General features: G+C 42.3%; 2 protein-coding genes across 3 annotated transcripts in view; one reads left to right on the plus strand and one right to left on the minus strand.

Annotated features, from left to right (window-relative positions):
• Positions 1–592: 592 nt before the first annotated feature.
• On the plus strand, positions 593–15,198 carry RMDN1 (regulator of microtubule dynamics 1). Its single transcript, XM_084260486.1, has 10 exons — positions 593–859; positions 1,372–1,483; positions 4,088–4,175; positions 4,749–4,908; positions 5,552–5,641; positions 6,289–6,344; positions 8,327–8,414; positions 10,309–10,339; positions 11,181–11,314; positions 15,055–15,198. Exons 1-10 carry the CDS (start codon positions 716–718, stop codon positions 15,091–15,093), a joined length of 942 nt encoding a protein of 313 aa, XP_084116612.1. The 5' UTR covers positions 593–715; the 3' UTR covers positions 15,094–15,198.
• A 487-nt stretch (positions 15,199–15,685) lies between these two features.
• WWP1 (WW domain containing E3 ubiquitin protein ligase 1) overlaps positions 15,686–22,908 on the minus strand; it is a 67,340-nt gene continuing 60,117 nt past the window's right edge. For both annotated transcript variants that reach the window (XM_084260485.1, XM_084260484.1), the window contains exons 22-24: positions 21,836–21,932; positions 21,447–21,519; positions 15,686–18,939 (exon numbers count right to left, since the gene is read on the minus strand). In XM_084260485.1, the coding sequence (XP_084116611.1) occupies positions 18,840–18,939; positions 21,447–21,519; positions 21,836–21,932 (270 nt within the window). In that variant the 3' untranslated portion in view covers positions 15,686–18,839. The remainder of the gene's footprint in view (positions 18,940–21,446; positions 21,520–21,835; positions 21,933–22,908) is intronic.

Here is a 22,908-nt window from a genome sequence, read left to right on the forward strand (position 1 = left end):
CACACGTCTTTCCGCTGTTCGCCCCCGGGGAAGTGCGGCTCGGCGGGCGGCAGTTGTAAAGAACGACACACGGAAGGCAGCAGCTCAGCCTGAGGGGGAAACAAACCCCGCGGCAAACGGGCTGACACAAGGCCGGGCCGAGGTCGGGGGGAACCTCACCCCTGAGGCACGCAAAAGCGACAGGGCCCCACCAGGCAACTTGCCACTCGCTCCGGGCCGTCGAGCACTCAGCGCCCAGTCCCCCCCTGAAGAGGACCGCGTGGCACGCAACGCCCTTCCCCTGCGGGCCGCCACAGCCCCTTCTCTCACACACCCCCACCCCCGGGGGCGCACGCCTCACCTGCGGGGCCCGGCAAAAGCAGCGCGGAGGCTGCGGACCCCTGTAGCCTGTGGCGGCCCCGCCCACGCCAAGCGGGGCGGGGCGCGCCCGGTTGGCGCGGGCGGGGCCGCTGCGGACGAGGGGCGCATGTGCGGGCTCCGTGTCAGGCCCGCGCTCCCGGGCCAGCTGGAGGCCGGTGACCCGGCGGGGCGGGGTTGTGGCTCGGAGCCGCCGGGTCCCGCGGCGGGTGAGCGCTCGGTGTGCGCTCGGCAGGGCGGAACGGGCGGCCCTCGGCCTCATTTTCCTCCTCCCTTGGGCAGGGCTGGGGGACGGACCGGTTCCTCCGCTGGCGGAGGGCGGTGCTGGAGGTGGCGGTCGGCGGCGCTGGCTGAGGTCATGGCGGCGCTGGCTTTGGCGCGGTCTTTCCGCTGCGGCTCCACCTGCCTGGGGAGGCCGCTCCGGCGGGAGGCAGCGGGCGCGACGCGAGGCCTGTGGGGCCGGGGGGGGCCTGGTGCTCGCCGCGGGGCCGGCGGGAGCGAGGTAGCCGGGTTACCGCTCAGGGGAGGGAGGGCGGCGGGCGCGGACGCTTCCGCGGTCCCTCTCACGGTGTGTGCCCGGCGCTCGCCCTCCCCGAGCCGCTCAGCCGCGGGGAGGGAGCAGCTGCGGAGGCTCCGGTGCGGCGGGGCGCAGCGTAGGGCTGGTCTAGGTTGACAGGAGCCGAGATGCCGGCGCTCGGTTGTAAAACATGAGCTTGCCTTTGGTTTATTTTATTTTTTAATTCTTACTGTGTGTTTGCCCCATATTGATGGTTTATTGTCAGCCCAAGGGCTCTGTTCATATTTCAAAGCACTATTATGAGTTAAAAAAAAACAAACTTAGAAAGAAAATACACTTCTGGTGATGTGGTCCGTTTTCCTCATGAAGGTCTTGGGTTTGTTTTTTTTTAAAATTCTTAAAAGTCCTTTCCCTGTTCAAAATCTGATATATGCCTGGTGCTTTTTTTAACCCATGGTGCCAGTGTTTATTAATGCCTATCTTATGATCCCATGCAGGTGCTTAGGAAAAGCCTTCAAAGGGGTCTTGTGCTCTCAACAGCATCCTTCTTGGTTTACAAAGCTCACAAGCTGATCCCTGGCTTTGCTGAGGTTCATGCAAGCTTCAAAGGTAATACTGTTGAGTTTTGAAGTATGGAGACTATTCTAATGCAAAACTAAGTATTTAATGCCAGAACCATATAGGAAAATGGTGTGATACTTTTGATTTTTCTCTGTTAAGGCTGCATGCAGTGTGTCTCTGTGACAGGATGCTGTTGGATTGGTTCAGGGTGGCCTTGTAGCAGTTTAAGAAGGGATTCTTTTAAGTGCCACTGGAAGCAGATTTGGTAGCTCCTCCTGTCTAGGACACTTGTCACACACAAGGTTTATGATACCTAAATTGTTGCCTGAGCTTTACATTACGCTTACTGAGAAAGATAGGAATGCAAACCAAATCTTAATTGATTTCTGAAAATTTTAGCTCAGATTTTCAGTATGAATACACTGAGATTTCCACTTAATCTAGTCACACAACACTGAGATTGCATTTCAAACAAAATCAGAAATGCCTTGCATTTTTGTCACTTTTGCTGAAAGAAAGGGAAGAAAAACCTCCCTTTACCTACCAGAAAAAAATAGAACAAGTGATAAAATGTCTTTTTTGAGATCTAAATAAAGATAGTCTCACTACTGTAAGTAAACTAACATCTTAAAAGGGGATATTGTTTCAGCCTTAAACTTGTCTGTCATGTGGTGAATGGAGGGGTTTTGAGAGTAGGCCTAACTGAATGGAGAATGAGCGTAACTGAATGGAGAATGTTTGCTTACTATGTAGATCAGATAGTTCTGAAAACCTGTTCCTGCGTGTCTCATCTTAGATTGTTATGCTTAGAGAAATAAAAATTGAGAAAATGGACTTTTGCAGAGATAAGGAACTGTTTAATTTGCTGTCACAGAAGAAGCCTCAATGAAGAGCTATTCAGCACAGATAAAATTTCCTATGAGGAGCATAAATTTCTAACAGTGCTTAGTTGCCTCTGGTCTATTTTAGTGCTCTCTCATGAACCTGGCATTTACATCGCCAAGAAAAGCAGTGTTAGTGTGCCTTCTGTGCGAGACAGGTAGTAGATGGGGTGAAGGTAGGTATAAGGAAGAACTACCCGAAAAAAACACGTAAATCACCTGGTGGGAAACGTGCTCAGAAGTTTGTGTTTGGTCGTTAGATACATTAGCAGTGTTCAGGGAGTCCCAGCAAGCAAACATAACGATTCCCTGGAGATGTACCGTGAAGCTAATGTCAGACACTGAAATCCGAAGTCCATGTAGACCGTTACCTTATCTTATCTTTGAAATGGTTGATAATAAGGCACATAGAGACGTCAGAGTTAAAAATTACCTAGAATGCTCTCCTAATGTTCAGTGATACATATTCTAGTGTCTTTTGAAGATGAGAAGAGGCATTTGTGTTTTGTAGCCTTCATTGGTATTTCTACAGTAGGTAAAACTGTGCTGCTGTGAAGCATGACTGCCACGTTCAGTAGATAACCTGAAGAAAAGAAAGCTTGTAAATACGATTGAATTTTTTTGAACGTTATGTTTTGACCTAGAAGTATGGTAACAGACCTATGAGTAACACCAAAGAGGTGATAATCAGAGCTAAAAGTTCTCTAAAAAATTAGACCAGGCTTTTGACTTGAAGTATTTTTCTCATGTTTTAAAGTTGATGGAAGAATAAACTCAGGAGTTGTTCTTCTTTGGTACAGTTACATACTTCAGTAGAGCACCTGCTTTCATTTGGGTATTTTTGTTCCTAATTCCATCTGTTCTTATACTAGAATCCATATCGTATGCTGTTTCTGGAATGATGTTTTATGTACTATATGCACATTATATATTTATATATAACTATATTGAGCCAGTCTGTGGAAATGGTGCTCTTCCATTGCTGTCATCAGTGTTTTAAAACATTCTCTAGAAAAAGAATTGAAGTATCATAAGAACAATGAATACATAGGTAATACATTCCTACTCTAGAAAGACAATTCTGATTTTCCAGATTATTTTTGATTTTAGTGCCTTGAACATATAAAAGCTTCAGTGGAAGTGTATATTTTTGGGGTCATGTTTGTGAAAATCTCAAGGACTTCAGTTGGAACTCCTTTTGAACAGTACTTCATTTTGTCTTCTTGAGCAAGGCAATGGGACTAATTCAGTCTGCAGTCATATTCTGGCAAAACTGTGGAACCATAGTGAGAATGAAGAATTATTAATTTATTATATTTTTATTATTACATTTTAATTCTGTACCTACATAATGTAGGGGATTTGTACCTCTCGACCTCTTTTGCTTTTGCCTTCCTGGTTATATTTTCCGTATTATTATTTTCCTGCCTTTTTCATGAAGAAGAAAGCAAATTGCCTCTCATAGTCTGGTGCATTGAGAAAAACACTTTTGAATGTTAGGCTAGTTAAGCATCCAAAGCTTTGTATTTGAAGGCTGTTTTGTAGTTCCATGAGAACAGATGTATTCAGCACTGTTTCTTTCCCTAGCTGTTAATTGTAAATTTAACTTAACCTAATTTGGCTGTTATTTTGAATGACAGCTTAAAAAGGAGCTACCTCATTTTCATGTTTCAGCTAGATTGTCTTGCTCTCAAATGTTTTGTTTATGCTATAATGTCCTAATTATATGTCACTTGTTTTTCTGTTTCCACAATTTTATTTCCTTCATAAGTGGAAGAAGTTATAGAGCAAGCAGACTACCTGTATGGGAGTGGAGAAACTGAAAAGTTGTATCAGTTGCTGGTTCAGCATAAAAATAGGTATTTGATTGCTTTAGATATACTGTGACTTCTTTTCAGTGCTCATCTGTATTAATTTATCAACTAATGTTTTTGTGGTGGCATGCTGGAGAACCTTGCTTTCACCCTTGTGTTAGTAGGAAAGAAGGACTCGGTCTTTTTCCTCCTGATGGGCAAACGAATGAAAAAAGGAACAGTAGCTGTAGAAGGCGAGGGTGGAACACTCAAAGGGTTTTGCTTGTTCGTTCTGTTCCTCTAAGAATCCTTTAAAATATAATGCAAAACCTCACGTGTCTAAACTTTATAAAATGACCAAACTCCCTAGAATACTGGTATTTAAAGTTTTTGAGAGTCACTGTTCTATTTCTTATTCATTACCAACCAGCTGTTTGGATTTGAGTCTAAACCAAAAAAAAAAAAAGAGTTTTCTGTTTGTTGGTTGTGACCCTGGGGTTATATATAGCACAGAATGACAGAGGATGTGCTGTTGTCTTACCACCCACCTGAGACACATATTGAAAGACTGGTTTAAGACCTTTGCTTGCTTTGTTTCAGTAACTGCTGTAAAACACCGGTGTTTCTGTTCTCGCCTAGTGATGACGCGGACTTGTTATGGCGGCTGGCACGGGCATCACGAGATGTAGCTCAGCTTAGTACTACTTCTGCAGAGAAGAAAAGAAAGCTGACCTATGAGTCCCTGGAGTATGCAAAAAAGGCACTTGAAAAGAATGAATCAAATTTTGCAGCGCACAAGGTGAGCTTAACTGAAATCTGGTTCTTTGATTTCTGCCAGTGGAGACTGGCACAAATACCTACTTTAACCTTTCAGTTGAGAATGAGTGAGACTTCCTAACTTTTTTTGAAGATTAGAGTTCAGACACTTGGAGCTAAATTTCATATATACAGGACACAGGAACTAAATCTGTGCAGGACTGTGGTAAGAGGTGACAGATGAGATCAATTATAGCTGATGAAATCAGCTCATCCTTCCCCAATGCAGCCTTAAATACAAATGTTCCCCACATTGAGCATGCTGTTTCTGTGCCCAGCAATAGCTCTATAGAAGGTAATTGGGAATGCTTCAGGGGTTTGGCTTCGTTCTGCTCTTTGGTTTTGTACTGCTTCTCTCACAGGCAGAGAGGTAACAAAGTACAGCCGTTTGTGTTAGTATCTTGGGTCAGATGAAGACACTCATCCCCTTACACATTGGACCAGCAAGTTGCTGCGATGCTGTCTGAGCTGTTTCATAACAAGTATTTCTTGCTTGAGCTGTTCTTAAATGTTTCTTGCTTGTCGTTAGTGAGGGATGGCAGCAGCTGTTTGGGTTTGGATTTTTTCTTTTAATTTACTATTAATAGCTATAGTGCTGTACTTTATTTTTGTTCTTTCAATTACAGTGGTATGGAATTTGCCTCAGTGATGTTGGAGATTTTGAAGGAATCAAGACTAAAATTGGAAATGCCTTTATTATTAAAGAACACTTTAAGGTAATGTAAACAGGTCTTTTTTGCATGTGACACCAGTAATGTGTTAAAAATATAGAATGGTGGCAGTTGAGAACTATTTTTTTGGTGAAAACTTGCCAGTTAAATTTTTCATTTACTTCTGGTGACGCTTTGCTTTTTGGGTTATTGTGACAGACCTGAATGCCCCAGCAGCAAGGAGTCCAAGTTACCGCTTGCATTAAACTAAGTTCCTATAGAAGAGAGTCTTGAAATAGCTGGAGTGCTTTTGGGTCCTCTTAGAACTAGGTAAAATGTAACTGTGCTATTGAGAAATGGGTGTGTGGCTGTGGATTGTGCAGCAGTAAAGGACAAATACTGGAGAAGATAAAGGATTACTAATTTTGTATCACCAGAAATTATATCGAAGTCTGAACATGCTGAGTCTCATGTGAAACTCTTAATCACCTACTAAACAGAAGTGCTTAGAAATCTATCAGTGTTTTGGAGGCAAGCCAGTTTACTTCTGCACCAAATAAATACCGTATTGCCTTGAAATTCTGCACACTGTTAATTTGGTTTAACTAACAGTAGGATAAGAAGTCTAATTTTTGTAATGCATTGTAACCTAAATGGGGCAGAACAACTTCTAACATCTTGGTTTTTGTTTTTTCTCCCCCACACCTCAATAGAGAGCCATTGAGCTGAATCCAAAAGATGCTACAACAATTCATCTTATAGGCATTTGGTAAGGCATATATTCAAACAAAAGTTGGCACGGGGCAATGAGAAATGTCAGAATATAAAATGTCTTACATGATTTGCAAAAATACTTGGAATAATTCAGTATGATTACCTGATGCAAACATGAACACTTATTGAATGGGTATAGGATGTTATGCTCTTAATCCTTAGGAAGTTAAAAAAATAATTGTTGTTCAATTTATTTGTTTTACTGCATGGAAAAACTGAAAATGTATTTAGCAGACATAAGTGTGCTTCTACAGCAGAGCTTCTGAGCCCTTCTCATTTTGTTCTATTGCTGTGACTGCAGATAATACTCTGAATTTACGTCGAATTTCAGCCATGGCTGCAACTTTATACAATCTGTGTGTAGGGAAAAGCTATCAAAAGTGAGATGTGTTCCAGAAATACTTCTGTTATTATCTGTCAGACTAACTGTATTTTAATAGTTATATTTGAGGGCAGCTTTTACTGCTACATAGCAGGCAACAGGACTGGAAATGCCATTTTGCCTACTAAGCAAGTTTGTTCCTACTAAGCAAGGCGTTCTGTGGGAGCGGAGTGGTTGAAAGCAGTCTTTTACGTGTTAGTGAGAGACTCCAGACAACCATTTCTGGTCATTTGTCTGAAACAGACCAAAGCTGATCCATTGTTTCAGAGGAAATTTGCTATACCTGTGAGAGACTGAAAATAAATCAAGTCAATTTATTTGTAGCTTAACAAAAAAACAACAAACAAAACCCCAAAAAACCCAGTCACCTCATCTATATTTTTTTTCTGGACTCTTGAGTATCAGAGTAAATTACAATCTACTGCTTCTGAGATTTTTATTAGTTTACAATCTACAATTTTTCAGCATCTACCGTTCATTCCCATATGACCTACCCATTGCAGTAGCCCACATTCTTGAACAGAAGCATATGGTACCAACCAAATGAGCCTCAAGGTCAGTTTTGAGGTAGGAAGCCTGTTCTGAGAAGTACCAAAGACATTGTTCCTAAGGTATATTAGAAAAGGTGATCAGAAATGTGAGATTATTATTGCTTTTGGCACTAAAATATCCCCATGTTGTATATTTAAATGTACTCATTATTGAATCCCAGAGTGTCCTCATTGGAAACTGGGATTTGGTATTATCCAGTTCTTGAGTATTTGTCTCATTATAGACTATCCTGGATTGAACCTCTTTTGTTGGCATTTCTGATAAGGCACAGCTGATGGCAAAATTTAAACTCAGGCTGTGGATTCCACGCCTTGCTCCCCTCCTCCAAACACTTCCTTATCTGCAGTTATTAATTTTCACTTCCTCTTGAGTGCTCTATTTTACATGGTGAGGAGCATTTTTGTACTCATTGTGGGAGGGTAATAAAGTGAAAAGCATTATTTAACGATTGTGCCTGGACTGTTCTACATATTTGGAACACTTGGCAAATCTTTTATCCTTCCATTGTCTCCAGGGCAGGTGATTGAATCCCTTTGTTACTCAGCAGACAGGCAAACAGCACATAACGGCCCAGAACACCATAGTTTGGTTCTTGGGCTTACTTTCATTTTTATAGATCAGTCTTTCAGGACTGATGTTTGAGGAAAAACAAGGTAATGTTGAGGTAAGGCAATGACACTACTCAGTTGTGCCCTGTTTTTGCAAATACATCAGAACAATACCAAATACCCATAAATCCATTACAATCATTTGAGCTCAAAAGCTTGCCTCCTGGTCAATAACTCTCTCCCAGTTTCTCTAATATAATAGCAGTTCCCAGTAAAAACACACCGAAACCAATTTAGCAGAGCTGCACAGCAGCCTCAGATGCCTTTCTGTTTTGCTGTGCAGCTCTAACAACTTGCTTCTACAACTCACAGTGAGATTGGAGTTCTTGTGACTATTGGAAATGACACTTAGAACATCCAAGATAAGAGAATCTTACTTGAAAACCAGAGAAAAATGTGCATGGAGTATAATAAAACTGTTTCTTTTTGCTCCAGGTGTTACTCCTTTGCTGAAATGCCATGGTACCAGAGAAAAATAGCAGCAACACTATTTGCCACACCACCAACCTCTACATTTCAAGAGGTATAATATGAAAATGTTTCACAGATTATTACTCCCTGTCCACAGTTACTGATACAATTTTCCTGGCAAAGCTGACCTCTGATTATGAATCTTGTGAGTTCACAACTGTCCTTAATAAAATGAGGATGTAAGAAAAAAGTGAGGGATAGCTAAACACATACAAATCTTTAAGTTTTTTCAGCTGTGACACGTGCAGAATAGAGAAAATTATTTCATGTTGTTTGTGCAGCAGAAGATAATCAGCTGTATGTAACCTAGTGTGTATTTACTGTTATGAACTATTGCAGATACCTGTCTGTGCCAGTTCCAGGGCTGATGAGTCATATGGTGCTGTTACAGCATATACTTACATGACAGGACTATTAGAATTTCCCCCTTCATATTAAATGCAAAAAAGTAACAGATTGTTTTGTTACTTACCACTGTCAAATACCTTCTCATCCCTTGGTGACGTACAGTGTGGGATTTTTTTCAGTTGAAAGTATTTTTGTTCATCTTTGCTATGAAAATTCCTGCTGTCATGCAGCAGGGTATCATCTGTGTATCTTCTACAGTGGCTAGCACAGGATGCATCTGATTTCAACACTTGTGTATATACATATATATACACACAAGTGTTGAAATAAGATATATATAATATATAATATTTTATATATAAATCATAATTTATAATTATCTATTATATATCTATTATGTATAATATATAATATATATACAAGTGTTGAAATAATATATATTTCAAGTTTATATATATAAACTTGAAAATTAAGTAGGTAATAGGAAAGCCTGCTGCAGCTGTTGTAATCTTTCCTTAGATCCATCACCAGTTCACCCACTGTTCTGTTCTTTTAAGGTGGGGGGAGAGGAGTCACTAGAAAGTCATTGTAGAAGACTGCTTGCTATTGCATTTTAAGCTCTGGCTGAAAAAGAAATAAAACTCAGACAGGATTTCCAACACTGCAGAATCGTGCCAGTCCCAGCAGTGAGCTTTGTACCACAGTTAGTGGCTGAAGAAGCAAACTTGTCCCAGAACCTGTAGTTGAGCCATACTGGTAAGACCAATGCAGTTCCAGTAGAAAATCTGTAGTTCCAGTACAAGTACAGGAAGAATTAGGAATGGACTACACTTTCTTGTGTGCAGGATGGGACGCTAGTTGAACAATGTGCTAGGATTTCATAAAGCTTTATTCTTGTGTAAGAGAATACTAACTGGTCTCTGTAGGAATCAGTTCTCCCTGAAGCATTTGTCAACATAAGTGACCTGAATAACAAGATTTGTTTTATATGTTACATTTATACATGAGAACTGGTCAGGGAAAAACTGTAGATATGCTGGGTGGTAGAGATAAAATTCAAAGTGATCTTGACAAGTCTAAGACTGGAAAAACACAATCCAATTTGCTAGTGACAAATAGAAGGTACTATATGTATAGTCGAGTTAGTACCAGTTCTGTTGAGAAGATTTCAAATGTGATTGTACATTGGTATCTTGCTGACTTAATGAGATCACGGACAGAAGTCCTCCTTCAGCTCTGTTAAACATAAAAACATAGGCTGGTTTGGGTTGGAAGGGACCTCAAAGCCCATGTAGTGCCCACCCCCCTGCCATGGGCAGGGACACCCTTACTAGACCAGGTTGCCCAAAGCCCCATCCAACCTCGTCTTGGACACTGCCAAGGCTGGGGCTTCCACAACCTCTCTCAGCAACCTGTTCCAGTGCCTCACCCATAGTAGAGAATTTCTTCATGACCTCTAACCTGAACCTGCCCTCTTCAGCTTGAATCCATTGCCCCTTGTCCTATCGCTACGCTCCCTGGCAACATGTGTGTAAGGCCTTTGGCTGCTGTGTTCAGTGCATTCTCCATTTTAAAGAAAACAATCCTATCTTTTGCAGGCTCTTCATTACTTCCACATGGCAGAGGAAGGTAATACTTGATGTTTTTTGAACAGAGAACATCATCTTTTATGAGTGATGAGTTGCAGTAAACCAGTAGCTCAGAGTTATCTTAATAGTGTATAATCTGCTGATAAACATTTCTGCTTGCTGTGCCAGTCAGTGTGCTAGGCTGTTACACTGGAATGTTTCATCAGAGGTATCTGAAATATGTTACACACTTACTATCATCACTTGGAGTGCAACATGAAGGGTTTTTCTCAGAGTAAGTATTAAAATGAAAACTGTGCTTTTATTAGTAACTAAGTACTTTCCCCCAAGGCATTCAGCTGGAATGCAGGGGAAAAAGCAAGCCAGAAATGGAATTTTTGTCAGTTTTTCCTAAAGTTTCTTAAAGTTCAAAACTCCTCTCTATTCTCAACAGAACAACAGAGAAAGCACACTTTTTATTATTGCAGAAGCTGTATGGATCAGTGACAATCTAGCTGTCAGTAGAACTGTCCACATGTAAAGAAAATATGGACCTATTACTTCTTCAGGAGTGATGCTATAAGCAAAACTAGTTGAAAGATAAAAGATGACAAGACAGAGATCTATGAAAGTTTTGTTTATCAAGTTTATCAGTGAAGTTAAAACGAGAAGTTCATCATGTATCTTCTCCTGGGTGTATAAACTAACAAGCTGCTAACTAACATAACTGTGTAGGAGACCAAAATGTAGCAAGTCACAGTTTTACACTGGCTTCCTTCTGACACAAAGCCAGAAGACTATTAGTCCTTTCCAAAACAGGTATTCAAAGGAGGGATATTGTATCGTGGCTTTGGTAGTTTGCTGCTCATCTCCTTTAAAGCTCTTCTCCTGTCTCTGTACAGCTGACCCAAATTTCTACAGCAAAAATTTGCTCTTTTTGGGGAAGACATACTTGAAGCTAAACAACAAAAAGATGGCTCTTCTGTGGTTAAGCAAAGCGAAGGACTATCCTGCACACACAGAGGAGGACAAACAGGTAGGAAATCCAAAACTGTAATGGTACAACTATATGCTGTAACCAGTGTGGGTGACACCGTGGATGGGATGTTTTATAAAGTAAACTCAGAGTAAATTGTAGTTCAGCACCTGTATTTCAGGATCACATCCACACACCAACAAATTCTAGGTGTTGGTAACTGGACACAGTGGCTGCAAATACTCTTTGTAACAAAGAACTGTTACTCTTTTCATAATAATGTTTCTGTAGTACAGACAACAACCCACCCTTTATCTTTGGTGTTGAAGTTAAGGCAGCACCTGACCTAACCTATGTCTGTGTGAGCCCCTACCAGAGTCACTTTTCATATGCCTAAACCTGGAAAGGTTGAAATGGTATTTTGGAAGAGTGAAAACCCTGTGAACAGGAGGAAGGAAAAAAGCATGTGTGTATCGAACGTGTGCTGGACCCATAAAACTTACCTGGGCCCCTAGGGGAGATTGAGACCAATTGATGTACCTTTGGCAGATCTCCAGTGCTAGGTGACAAAATCATAGAATGTGTTAGGTTGCAAGGGCCCTTTAAAGGTCATCTAGTCCAGCCCCCATGCAGTAAACAGGGACATCTTCTGAGCAGGTTGCTCAGAGCCCTGTCAAGCCTGACATTGAATGTCTCCAGGGATGGGGCCTCCACTATGTCTCTGGGCAACCTGTTCCAGTGACCACCCTCGTATTGAAGAATCTTCCTAACATCCAACCTAAATCTCCCCTTTTCTAGGCACTTGATTACCCTGTTGAACTGCTCAGAAAGATTCTGGTTTGTTTGGGTAGGCATCTGCTTCATACCTCAACACAGAGTACTTCCAGGATTGGTAATCCATTAGACTTGTTCAGACTAAGCACTGCATTCCATATAAAGCACATCAGTTGCAGTTATCCTTCACAAACAATCCTGTTATTATCAGGACTAACAAAGCCTGATTGCTAATTGATTGTTTTCTTCTGGTTGATTGACCTCTAATTCATTTAGCATTAAGCTGTAGTATGAGATGCTTTACCTGTTACAAGGAAACATCCAACTGTGACATTCTGAATGTTCAAATATTAAGAAGTTCTTTGGTAGGATTTTGCACCTCAAACCTCAGGAAAAAAAAAAAACAACCCAACGTTTCTCTGTGAAGATTCTCCAACAAAGGTTCAAACTGGTCTCTCAAAAGTGACCTCCTTCAGTAACATCTTTCAGTAGAAATATAGTAAGGGTTCCATTCTTCTGCTGCTTTGGAAAATCTGTAGGAATTTGATAGCCTGAAGGAGCAGAGGTTTGGACAGGTGATAGGACAGGAGGAAATGGCCTCAAGTTGTATTGGGAGAGGTTGAGATTGGATATTTTGAAAAATCTTTTCACCAAACATGTCAAGCACTGGATCAGGCTGCCCAGAGAAATGGATAAGTCACCACCCCTGGAGGTATTTACAAGACATGTAGATGTGGTGCTCAGGGACATGGTTTAGGGATGGAAATGGCAGTGCCAGGTTAATGGTTGGACCTGATGATCTTAAAGATCTCTTCCAACACAAACAACTCTGTGATTATGACTTCAAATTAAACAGTAGCCTCCAACTCCGCCAGAGCTGAGGTAAAACCCCTGCCCTTTCCAGCTTTGCTCTTGCCACTGGACCTGGGACAAGAGCCAATTTGCTGGAAAAGTTGCCAGATTTTCATCCATTAATGTGACATTTTATCTTTAGTCTTTTCCAACAAGTCAATTCTCCTGACAGTTACAAGTAGCTGGAGGCACCCATGAAACCAGCTTGCCTGTCTTTAGAAATCAAGCAATGGGAGTCAATCAGTAGAGTTTCTTGTGCAGTAACCAAGTTATTAAACCACTTATCTGCTGCAGCAGACTGGCCTCCTGGTGCAAACATCTGCTCCCACGTCTCCTCAAAAGAGGCTGAGTGTCTGAACTGAGAAAATGGCACAGAATGTCAGGGGTTGGAAGGGACCTTGAAAGATCATCTAGTCCAACCCCCCTGCCAGAGCAGGATCACCTAGATTAGGTCACACAGGAACACATCCAGGTAGGTTTTGAATGTCTCCAGAGAAGGAGCCTCCACAACCTCTCTGGGCAGTCTGTTCCAGTGCTCTGCTACACTAACAGAGAAAAAGTTTTTCCTTACGTTCATATGGAACCTTCTAACCTCCAGTTTGCACCTATAGCCCTTTATCCTGTCACTGGCCATCACTGAGAAGAGCCTGGCTCTGTCCTCCTGACAGTTCCCCTTTACATATTTTTAGGTATTAAGGAGGTCACTCCTCAGTCTCCTCCAGGCTAAAGAGATGCAGTTCCCTCAGCCTGTCCTCATAAGGAAGGTGTTCCTTTCTCATCTTAGTGGTCCTATGCAGGACTCTTTCAAGGAGTTCACTGTCCTTGAACTGAGGGGCCCAGAACTGGATACAATATTCCAGATGTGGTTGCAGCAGGGCAGAGTGGAGGAGGAGGAGAACCTCTCTTGACCTACTAACCACACTTCTTCTAATACACCCCAGGATGCCATTGGCCTTTTTGGCCCTGAGGGCACATTGGCGGCTCATGGTCATCCTGCTGTCCACCAGGACCCCCTGGTTGCTTGCCCCTGTGCTGCTCTCCAGCAGGCTCTACACTTCCCCTTGATTTCATTAAATTTCTCCTACCCAACTCTCCAGCCTGTCCAGGTCTTGCTGGGTGGCAGCACAGCCCTCTGGTGGGTCAGCTGCTCCCCTGCATCATCCGGGTGATGGCAGTTTGTTGGTAGCTAGGCTTGATAGCCCAGCAAGAAGGAAACTGGCCTGTGCAAAGAAACTGAAGGTCTTGTCTCTGTGTCCAGCAGAGGTAGGCATAGTTGGGTTTGCTGGATGTGTTTTATCTCCAAGTCTCTGCAGTCTCTGACTCACGCTTTCTGTGCTGCTTGCTCTCACAGGAGCAGAAGTTTGTGGAGTTTTTGTTTTGTTTTGTAGAAGTTAGAAGTTATGTTCAAACTTCATTAGATTTTGCCCAGATTCCCTAAGCAAAGGGAGTCTCAGAAACTCCTCGTGCTTCCTTAGCTGCTGTTCCATATGTTGACGCTGGGGTAGTTGGTTATGGTCAGGTACAGGACAACTTCCTACATGCTGCTCTTGGGCTGCAGCAAAACAAGAGATAATAATCTGTATTCAACACACATTTACCATGTACAGTAACTGAAGGCACTGCCTTAAGTGGTTTTATTCCTGTTCCATGTTTCAAGTGTTGAGTGGCTTGAACTGCAGAGGAAAAATTACTGTGGCTGTTCAGCCTTGAGAAAAGAAGACTCTCAGTCTTACTAATGTTTATAATGTTTATAAATACCTTAAGTGTGGGACACAGGGGGAAATAGCCAGCCTCTTTTCAGTGGTCTGTGGGGACAGGACAGGGAGCAATGGCCTCAAGTTGGAGCACAGGAAGTTCTGCACCAACATGTGGAAGAACTTTTACACAGTGAGGATGACAGAGCCCTGGAACAGGCTGCCCAGGGAGATGGTGGAGTCTCCTTCTCTGGAGATATTCAAGACCCATCTGCACACCTACCTGTGCGATCTGTCCTAGGGAACCTGCCTTGGCAGGGGGGGGTTGGACTTGATCTCCTGATGTCCCTTCCAACCCCTCCGATTCTGTGATTTGCAGGGCTCTGTGGTGAAACATTTGGCTGCTTGCAGGGGCAGTTCTGGGCTCTCCCAGCAGAGCTATCTGGCACTCTGGTGGTTCTATCTATTTATTTCTTCCAGGTACAGAAAGAAGCATTGGAGTTGCTCAATTCTATATAATAAGAACAAGAAGAGAGGAAGCCAGTGCTTCAGGTTTGAGCGGCATAGGAAAAAGACCCCAACTACTGTCGTTTATTGAAGCTGTTAATAAAAGTATACCCTACTCCTGCTGTTGTCATCACATTTCAGTTAAACTGTCAGTCAGAGGATGCATTTCATTCACTGACCCTGTCTTTTGATTTGTATACTGGAGGGGAAGGGCCGGAACAGCCGTTGTGTGGAGGTTTTAATTTTTTCACACTGTTCAGCTGCAAGCAATTAATGCAGAACACAACCAGAATGACTTTAAAGGAAGGGGGTTCAGGACCATGACATAATAAAAACAGTGTGACCAACAGGTTGAGGGAGGGGATTCTTCCTCTCTACTGTGCCTTCTTCAGAGCCTACAGCCAGCACTGTCCCCAGCATAAGGACCTGTTGGAGTGAGTCCCAGGGAGGGCTGCAAAGGTGATCAGAGGGCTCGAGTACCTCTCCTATGAAGACAGGCCACTCTGGGTTCAGTGGTTTTTCTTCTTGCTTACCAACCCTTAACCCCAGGAAAAACTACTGCAGTTATGAGAGCTAAAATTATCAAAACAATAAAGCAACTACATTCTTGTGATGTGCTGTCTTTTTTATTATTCTTGTTTTGTTCGCTTACTCACAGATTCACAAAAAGTCAGCAGTTGGTAGTGGGTCACCAAGTCATTCAATAGTGCAAACTGATGAAGTTAAACTCTGTAATATTTAGCCCTCTTAATTGCCTTTTAGGTAAGCCACACACGCTTCTCTTGCCCGGCCTTCGACTTGTGTTGGGTTTTCTTTTTCTAACGCTTCCTCCATTCTAACAAGCATGAAGTCATACCTTAAGTGGATTTGCAGTTGCAATTAATCTAATGTGATGTTTATGAAAACAGTTTTTCAGATGATATTTGGCATAGTACAAAAAAATTCAAAGTGGTGGATATTTTTTTAAACTCTTGAAGAAAAAATTTGGATGAAATCAGAGTCTGTTGAGCCCGTTGCACTACCGGTGTTACCAAAGCTACTTATAGGTTCACAGCTGCAGTCAGCTGTGCAGACCAGATACAAAGCCTTAAGAGGATCCAATATGTAGAAAAATAAAATTTTGGCAGAGTTCAGTTGCTATATTGGAAAGATACATGAGGAGATACAGCTGTTTTTTCTGCATGTACACTTGTAACAGTGCAGTGTGATATGGTACAGACGTATTTAATCATATTCTAAGAAATCATTTTCATGTGTGTACAAAATCCTGTATAAGTTAAATGTAATGGAATTTACAGTTAATATTTAAAGCATAATACAAGTGGTAATTTTAAACATGGTTTTGCTCTATAATAAGGAAGCACAGTTTGGTAACAGTAGCACTCAGTATCATTCACGTGAATAGGGTGTCAAATTTAATTTATTTTTTTTTGTAAAACACATCTCTGCAGTTCAGCAAATGCCCTCAATGCCAATAAAAATAATTTTTAAATGGCTTTATATTATTGTGCACTTAGGACAAACTTGACCTACAAGAAAGAATTACAGGGTTTGTTTAGACATACTTAATTCAGGTACATCCGAGTTTCTGTGAGAACTTAAGAGCAATGAGAGTATTTAATACTTAAGAATATTTTTATCTGTGCAAAGCTTATGTATCTTTCATTTTATTTGGGTTTACTAGAACCAAAAACTGAAACTGAACACGAACACAGAAAGCAGCAAAGTTCAGGTTACCTTTTGTATACCCCTATAGCTTGTTTTACATTAATACACTCTACAAAAAGGGCATCCCAGATTGCAAAGGGAAACAAAAAACAAGAAAAAGAAGAAACCTGTAAGACACCAGACCAAGGAGAGAATGTGTAACATTTTCTCTTTTATTATTACTTTTTCTTTGAAGATTACCTAACATCCTTGTGGTAATAACCCAAGGTAAGATGTAAACAAATTTCAATGCTGCTCAAATGAATTAAAATATTCTGTTCAGCTCCTACAATAAGTCAGAACAGTGGCACCAATTCCTTTCGACATTAAATCACATTCATCTCATAGTACATGACTCTTGTGCAAGTAGTAAAGGCTTTATTCATGACCTTGGCTACATCAGTAGAGAGGGATGTATCAGCTATCTATGTATTTGTTGCAGTTTTGCGTGGCTGGATTCTGGTGGAGAAGGGGGGCTGCAGGGGCAGCTTCTGCAAGAAGCAGCTGGAGACTCTGCAGGCCCCAGAGAGCAAACGCCAGCCGGCTCAAGGCCGGAGTCATTTGCTGACCAAGGCCGAGCCCATCAGCGATGGTCACAGCACCTCTGGGAATCACATTTAGGAGAAAAAAACCCCACAAGCAGCTGCTTTTTGCCACCAGAGAAGGGAGTGAGAAGATGTAAGGAACTCTGCAGGCACCAAGGCCAGGAAGGGTGGGGGGGAGGTGCCCCTGCAGCCCATGGAGAAACCCACAGTGGAGGAGGTATCCCCCCCACAGCCCGTGGAAAAGGCCAAGACCCCATCTGCAGCCTGTGGAGAGGCCCCACACTGGAGCCTAAAAGGGGGGCTGGTGGGGGGAGAAGCAGACAGTGCCAGGACACATGGTTTTGGGGACAGTCTGTTTTCGGGACAGCTATGATCTGTATGGCCTAAGTTTGTGCAGTTTGGTGAGAAACTACATTGTGTATCACCAGTTTCAAATATTTTGCTATAAAGGCCAGCTGTTATTATTATATTTTTCTAGAATTTCATTATGGACTGTCTCCCGTGAGTGGGACCCCACAGTGCAGCAGGGGAAGGGTGTGTGGAATGAATGGCCCCCTTGGCCAAGAAGGAAATCAAGTTGTAAGGAACTGACCAAAACCCCCAGTCCCTGCCCCTCCCCATGCCACAATGGGGGAGAAGGGAGCAAAATCATGACTAAAGTTTAGTCTGCTAAGAAGGGAGGGGTGGGGGGAGGTGCTTTAAGATCTGGCTGCACTTCTCATTATCTGACTCTGGGTGTGCAGTGCAGTGTCATAAATAAGAGAATTTTCTTTCCTTTCTTCTGTGTTGAGTCTGTTTTGCCCATGACACTGATTGTGGAATGATTTCTCCCCGTCCTTATCTTGACTCCTAAGCCTCTCAATATATATTTTCTCCCCTGTCCAACTGAGAAAGGGAGTGATAGAGCGGCTTTGGTGGGCGTCTGGCCTCCAGCCAGGGTCAAACCACCACAGTATTTAAAAAAAATTAAACTGACAGAACAACGTATTCTGCCGTCTCAAATACCAGCAGCATCTTTCTACATATTTAGGATACGTTTGGCCTAAGCCTTTAACACCTTTTAGAACAGCCATGCAATAAAACAAACTTGGAGATGTATCTTAAGAGAGAACACAGAGCAGTTTAAACATTTTTCTGAATAATAAAGCCAAGATAAAACAAATCCAGGCCCTTTTAAATGGCTGCAACTTTTCATACACTTAAAGCTCTATAAAACTAGAGCCTATTAGTATACATATTTATATTTTTATATATATTTTAAATAAGTCTCTTGTCTGCTTTCAAAATTTATGAGGGGTTTTTCTGGTCTTTTGGAAGGGCAATAAATAAAAGTAGAAAAGGCTGAACTGTTTTGCATATCTCTGTGGAAGAACGGAGAACAATTATACTTTTAGAGTTCCAGAAAGATCACTGTACAGAACAAAAAGCTTATATACAATTAAGTGTGCAATTTTAGTTGGCTGGGCATTTTATTACGCAAGATCTCCTTTTGACTAGAAGTCACTTCTACTCTTGACCAAATCCCTCTGTTTCTTCAATGGCAAAGAGCAGCTTCTCCTTTAGTTGTTCATAGCTTTTATATGGTGGCAAATCCAAACGATTAAAACTGAGCAGAAAAAAAAAAACACAAGAAGAACTTGTTAAGTTTATCTAAATCCCGTGTACAATGCTACAGAACTCAACTTCTGTAGTACAAGTTAAAAATGTTCTGATCTAATAGTTCAAAATGGCAATCAGTGCAACCTCACTGCATTTCTATGAGCTGTAGAAACAAAGTTTAAGTGGAATACAGAATCACAAGAATCACAAGGTTGGAAAAGACCTTTGAAGATCATCAAGTCCAAACATTCCCATCCTAAGCTAAACCATATCCTTAAGTACTTCATCTACCCTTTTTTTGAACACATCCAGGGAAGGTGACTCAACCACCTCCCTGGGCAGCCTGTTCCAGGCCCTGACAACTCTTTCAGTAAAAAATTCTTTTCTAATATCCAATCTGAACCTTCCCTGGCCCAGCTTCATGCCATTTCCCCTTGTCCTGTCACCTGGCTGAAGAGACCATCGCCCACCTCTCTACAACCTCCCTTCAGGTAGTTGTAGGTGGTGATAAGGTCTCCCCTCAGCCTCTTCTTCTCCAAGCTAAACAGCCCCAGCTCCCTCAGCCGCTCCTCATAGGATCTGCCCTCCAGCCCCTTCACCAGCCTGGTTGCCCTTCTCTGCACTTTCTCCAGGACCTCAATGACCTTTTTATGGTGGGGACCCCAGAACTGGACACAGTACTCGAGGTGTGGCCTCACCAATGCCAAGTACAGGGGCACAATTACCTCCCCAGACCTACTGGACACACTGGTTTTGATACAAGCCAAGGTGCCATTGGCCTTCTTGGCCTCCCGGGCACACTGCTGACTCATATTCAGCCTGCAGTCAACCAACACCCCCAGGTCCTTCTCTGTCTGACAGCTCTCCAGCCAGTCTCCCCCAAGCCTGTAGCGCTGCATGGGGTTGTTATGTCCCATGTGCAGCACTCTACACTTGGCCTTGTTAAACTTCATCCCATTGGTCCAGTCTGTTCAGATCCCTCTGTAGAGCCTCCCTACCCTCAGGCAGATCAACACTTCCTCACAGCTCAGTGTCATCTGCAAACTTACTGAGGGAGCATTCAATCCCTTCATCGAGGTCACTGATAAAGATGATGAATAAGACTGGACCCAGGACTGAGCCCTGGGGGACGCCACTCGTGACCGGCCGCCAGCTGGATTTGGTTCCATTCACCACCACCCTTTGGGCCCGTCCATCCAGCCAGTTTTTAACCCAGCTGAAGATCCACCTGTCAAGGCCAGTGGCAGCCAGTTTCTCAGTCAGAATGCTGTGAGAAACCGTGTCAAAGGCCTTTCTGAAGTCCAGGTAGACCACATCCACAGCCTTCCCCTTGTCCATTAAGCGGGTCACCTTGTCATAGAAGGTGATCAGGTTAGTTTGACAGGATCTACCTTTTGTAAACCCATGTTGACTGGGCCTGATCCCCTGGCCATCATGCATGTGCTGCATGATAGCTCCCAAGATGACCCTCTCCATGATCTTCCCCGGGACTGAGGTCAGGCTGACAGGCCTGTAGCTCCCCAGATCCTCCTTCGGGCCCTTCTTATATATGGGTTTAAGGAATAAAAGACCATTACCACATGAGATTAAAAAACAGAACCTCTGAAGGCTAAAGGCAGCCCAAAATGCAGAGACCGATAATACTCAGAAAAGAAAATGTTCTCCATCCTCCTAGTTTGATGCACCTCCAAATTCCAACAAAATCATGAAATAACTGAATTGTCCTCTTTCCTAAGCATGCCTGGATATGTGTGGGAGGGAGGGTGGGGAGGGAAGCAGTGCAGGATTGCTTTAAATGTTGCTTTAAAAGGCTCCTGCCAAAATTCTGTTTCATTCCATGCCTTCCCCAAAATCATCTTAAAGAGGAAAGTTTAACATTTGCAACCATTGCTTGAAAAAACAGCACTGGTGGAGGAAATGGTAAAATGGAGGATTCCATGAAGTAGTTCAGAAGCGTGACGAATACTGTTGTCCTGGTGTTGCCAAAGTAAGGTGTGTCCATTCTGCACACAGTATGTATGGGGGGACTGATCCATGTACCTGTTGCTCCAGTTTGGTATAGGATAGTCAGAAGCCTGACAGGAAACATCACCTGCATTCTTGGCTAAGTATCTTTGTTTTGAATGCTTCCTGTGATTTCTTTCACCCTGCTTTCTTTCATGGTTATACATTTATCTTCCATAATGTTACTACATAAAAAGTGTATCTAATAACTGTCTATACAAACATAACTGCTCAGTTATTTAACATTCCCTACAAGGAATAATTATGGAAATGTTTAGTGGTTCTATGTAAGAAGGATAATTTCATACTTCTAATACTGACAAACTGTCTACAGTGAAGTAGCAAAATTTAAAGACCAGGACAACCTGAAGTTTTCAATACTGGCATGTCAGAGCAATGAAAGGAGCTGGAGACAGAGAACTGAATCAGTTAGATGCCATTTCCTTTGGCAAATGCAAGACCAGAAGAGAGAACCGCTAAAGGTGCAGAAGACTTAGTATAACAACTCACCAAGTGTGACTCCTTGGTAGCCAGGTTTCCTTACCAACTTTTTCAATGCAGAATTTCTGAGGACCATTACTTCCTAGGAAAGAAGATTTTAAGAAGTGTAACCTGCTCCTTTTAAGTAGTACACAAGGTGCATATGTGACATAAGATGCAAATCAGAGCAGACATAGCTCATTAGGTCCTACTCATTACACGAATATGAGCATTCTTCTCATAGAAAAGAGCTGATTTCCTCATCATTTATAAATGTATTAATGGGATTTTTGATATTAAAAGCCCTTCTAGATCCATGATGATGTACATCAAGTTCCTGCAATCTGTACACTTGCAGCATAGTCCATCTGCAGATGGAAGAGTTAAGAGTATAGAAATTTTGGTCACCTTTTACTTACCCATAAGCTCAGCAAATCCACCCAGTGGTAGTCTGCAAGTGCCAGTGACAAACTGCAGAAGTCGCATGCGAGCCTCGTTGTCTGTTTCTTTTACAAACTAGGCACAGAAATTCAAATTATTTAATAAAAATCTTTAACATAGCTGGAGAAAAACAAGAGCTCCATGAGACTGTTGAAAAAGTGTAATTCCATTTCAAAGGATGCCGCTGTGAGTAGAGTTTACCTTTCCTGATCTCAGCACAACTGGGTGGAAGACAACAGTGGTTTCAGCTAACGTGCACTGTCGAGTGTTAAAATGTTAAGGCTGGAGACAGCAAATAAGAAGAACCTTTATCTGTTTTATTCTACGCAAAAATACCCATCGTGCCAATGCTTTGTATGAAGGCTGTTGCTGTTTTAGTTAAACACAGCAGTAGCCTAGCCACAGGCTCTGGGTATTGCAAGGCTGAAGTGTTCCCTGTACGTGGCAGTCTCAGTAAGAGAAAACAGCATCGGTAACAGCTGCATCACTTTGTAAGGAAACTCACAGGGAAGGGGAAATGGAAGAGGAAGAAAAGAGAGGGGAGAGAAAGAAAAACTCTGTGAGAGAGAGGGCACTCATAACTAGAAATGTGACTTAGAAAAACCTGAATAACGAAATGAGAATTTTTGTCCTATACACGTTGAAATCATATCCAAGTTACTTCCAGTTAAGATTCCTTTGGTACCAAGCTTCTCAAAAAGAGATCGTATCATCAGACCTTACCTTAGTCTGACAATATAAATAAGCTAGGAAATAATGGATTTGCAGGATTTTCTTATAGGAACTTTGTCAAAAGCATTTCTCAAATGGTGATTTATCTGAAGATGTGAATTGCCTTGCTCTGACTTCTGTCTAGGCAAATTCAGAGAAACTGGGAGGCTATCTAGCATTTTTTTGAGAGTTCTTTCTTTATCTGAAAATAACTTTTAGCCAACTTCATTAAAATGTGAGCTATAATCAGTCAGTGCAAGACTGGCACAGATAATAGGACAATAATCATAAATAATATGTGGCATTTCAGTACAGGCATTCTATAGATAAGGACATTTAG

Source organism: Gallinula chloropus (assembly GCF_964237585.1).
Source record: "Gallinula chloropus genome assembly, chromosome: 2".
Classification (NCBI taxonomy): Eukaryota; Metazoa; Chordata; class Aves; order Gruiformes; family Rallidae; genus Gallinula; species Gallinula chloropus.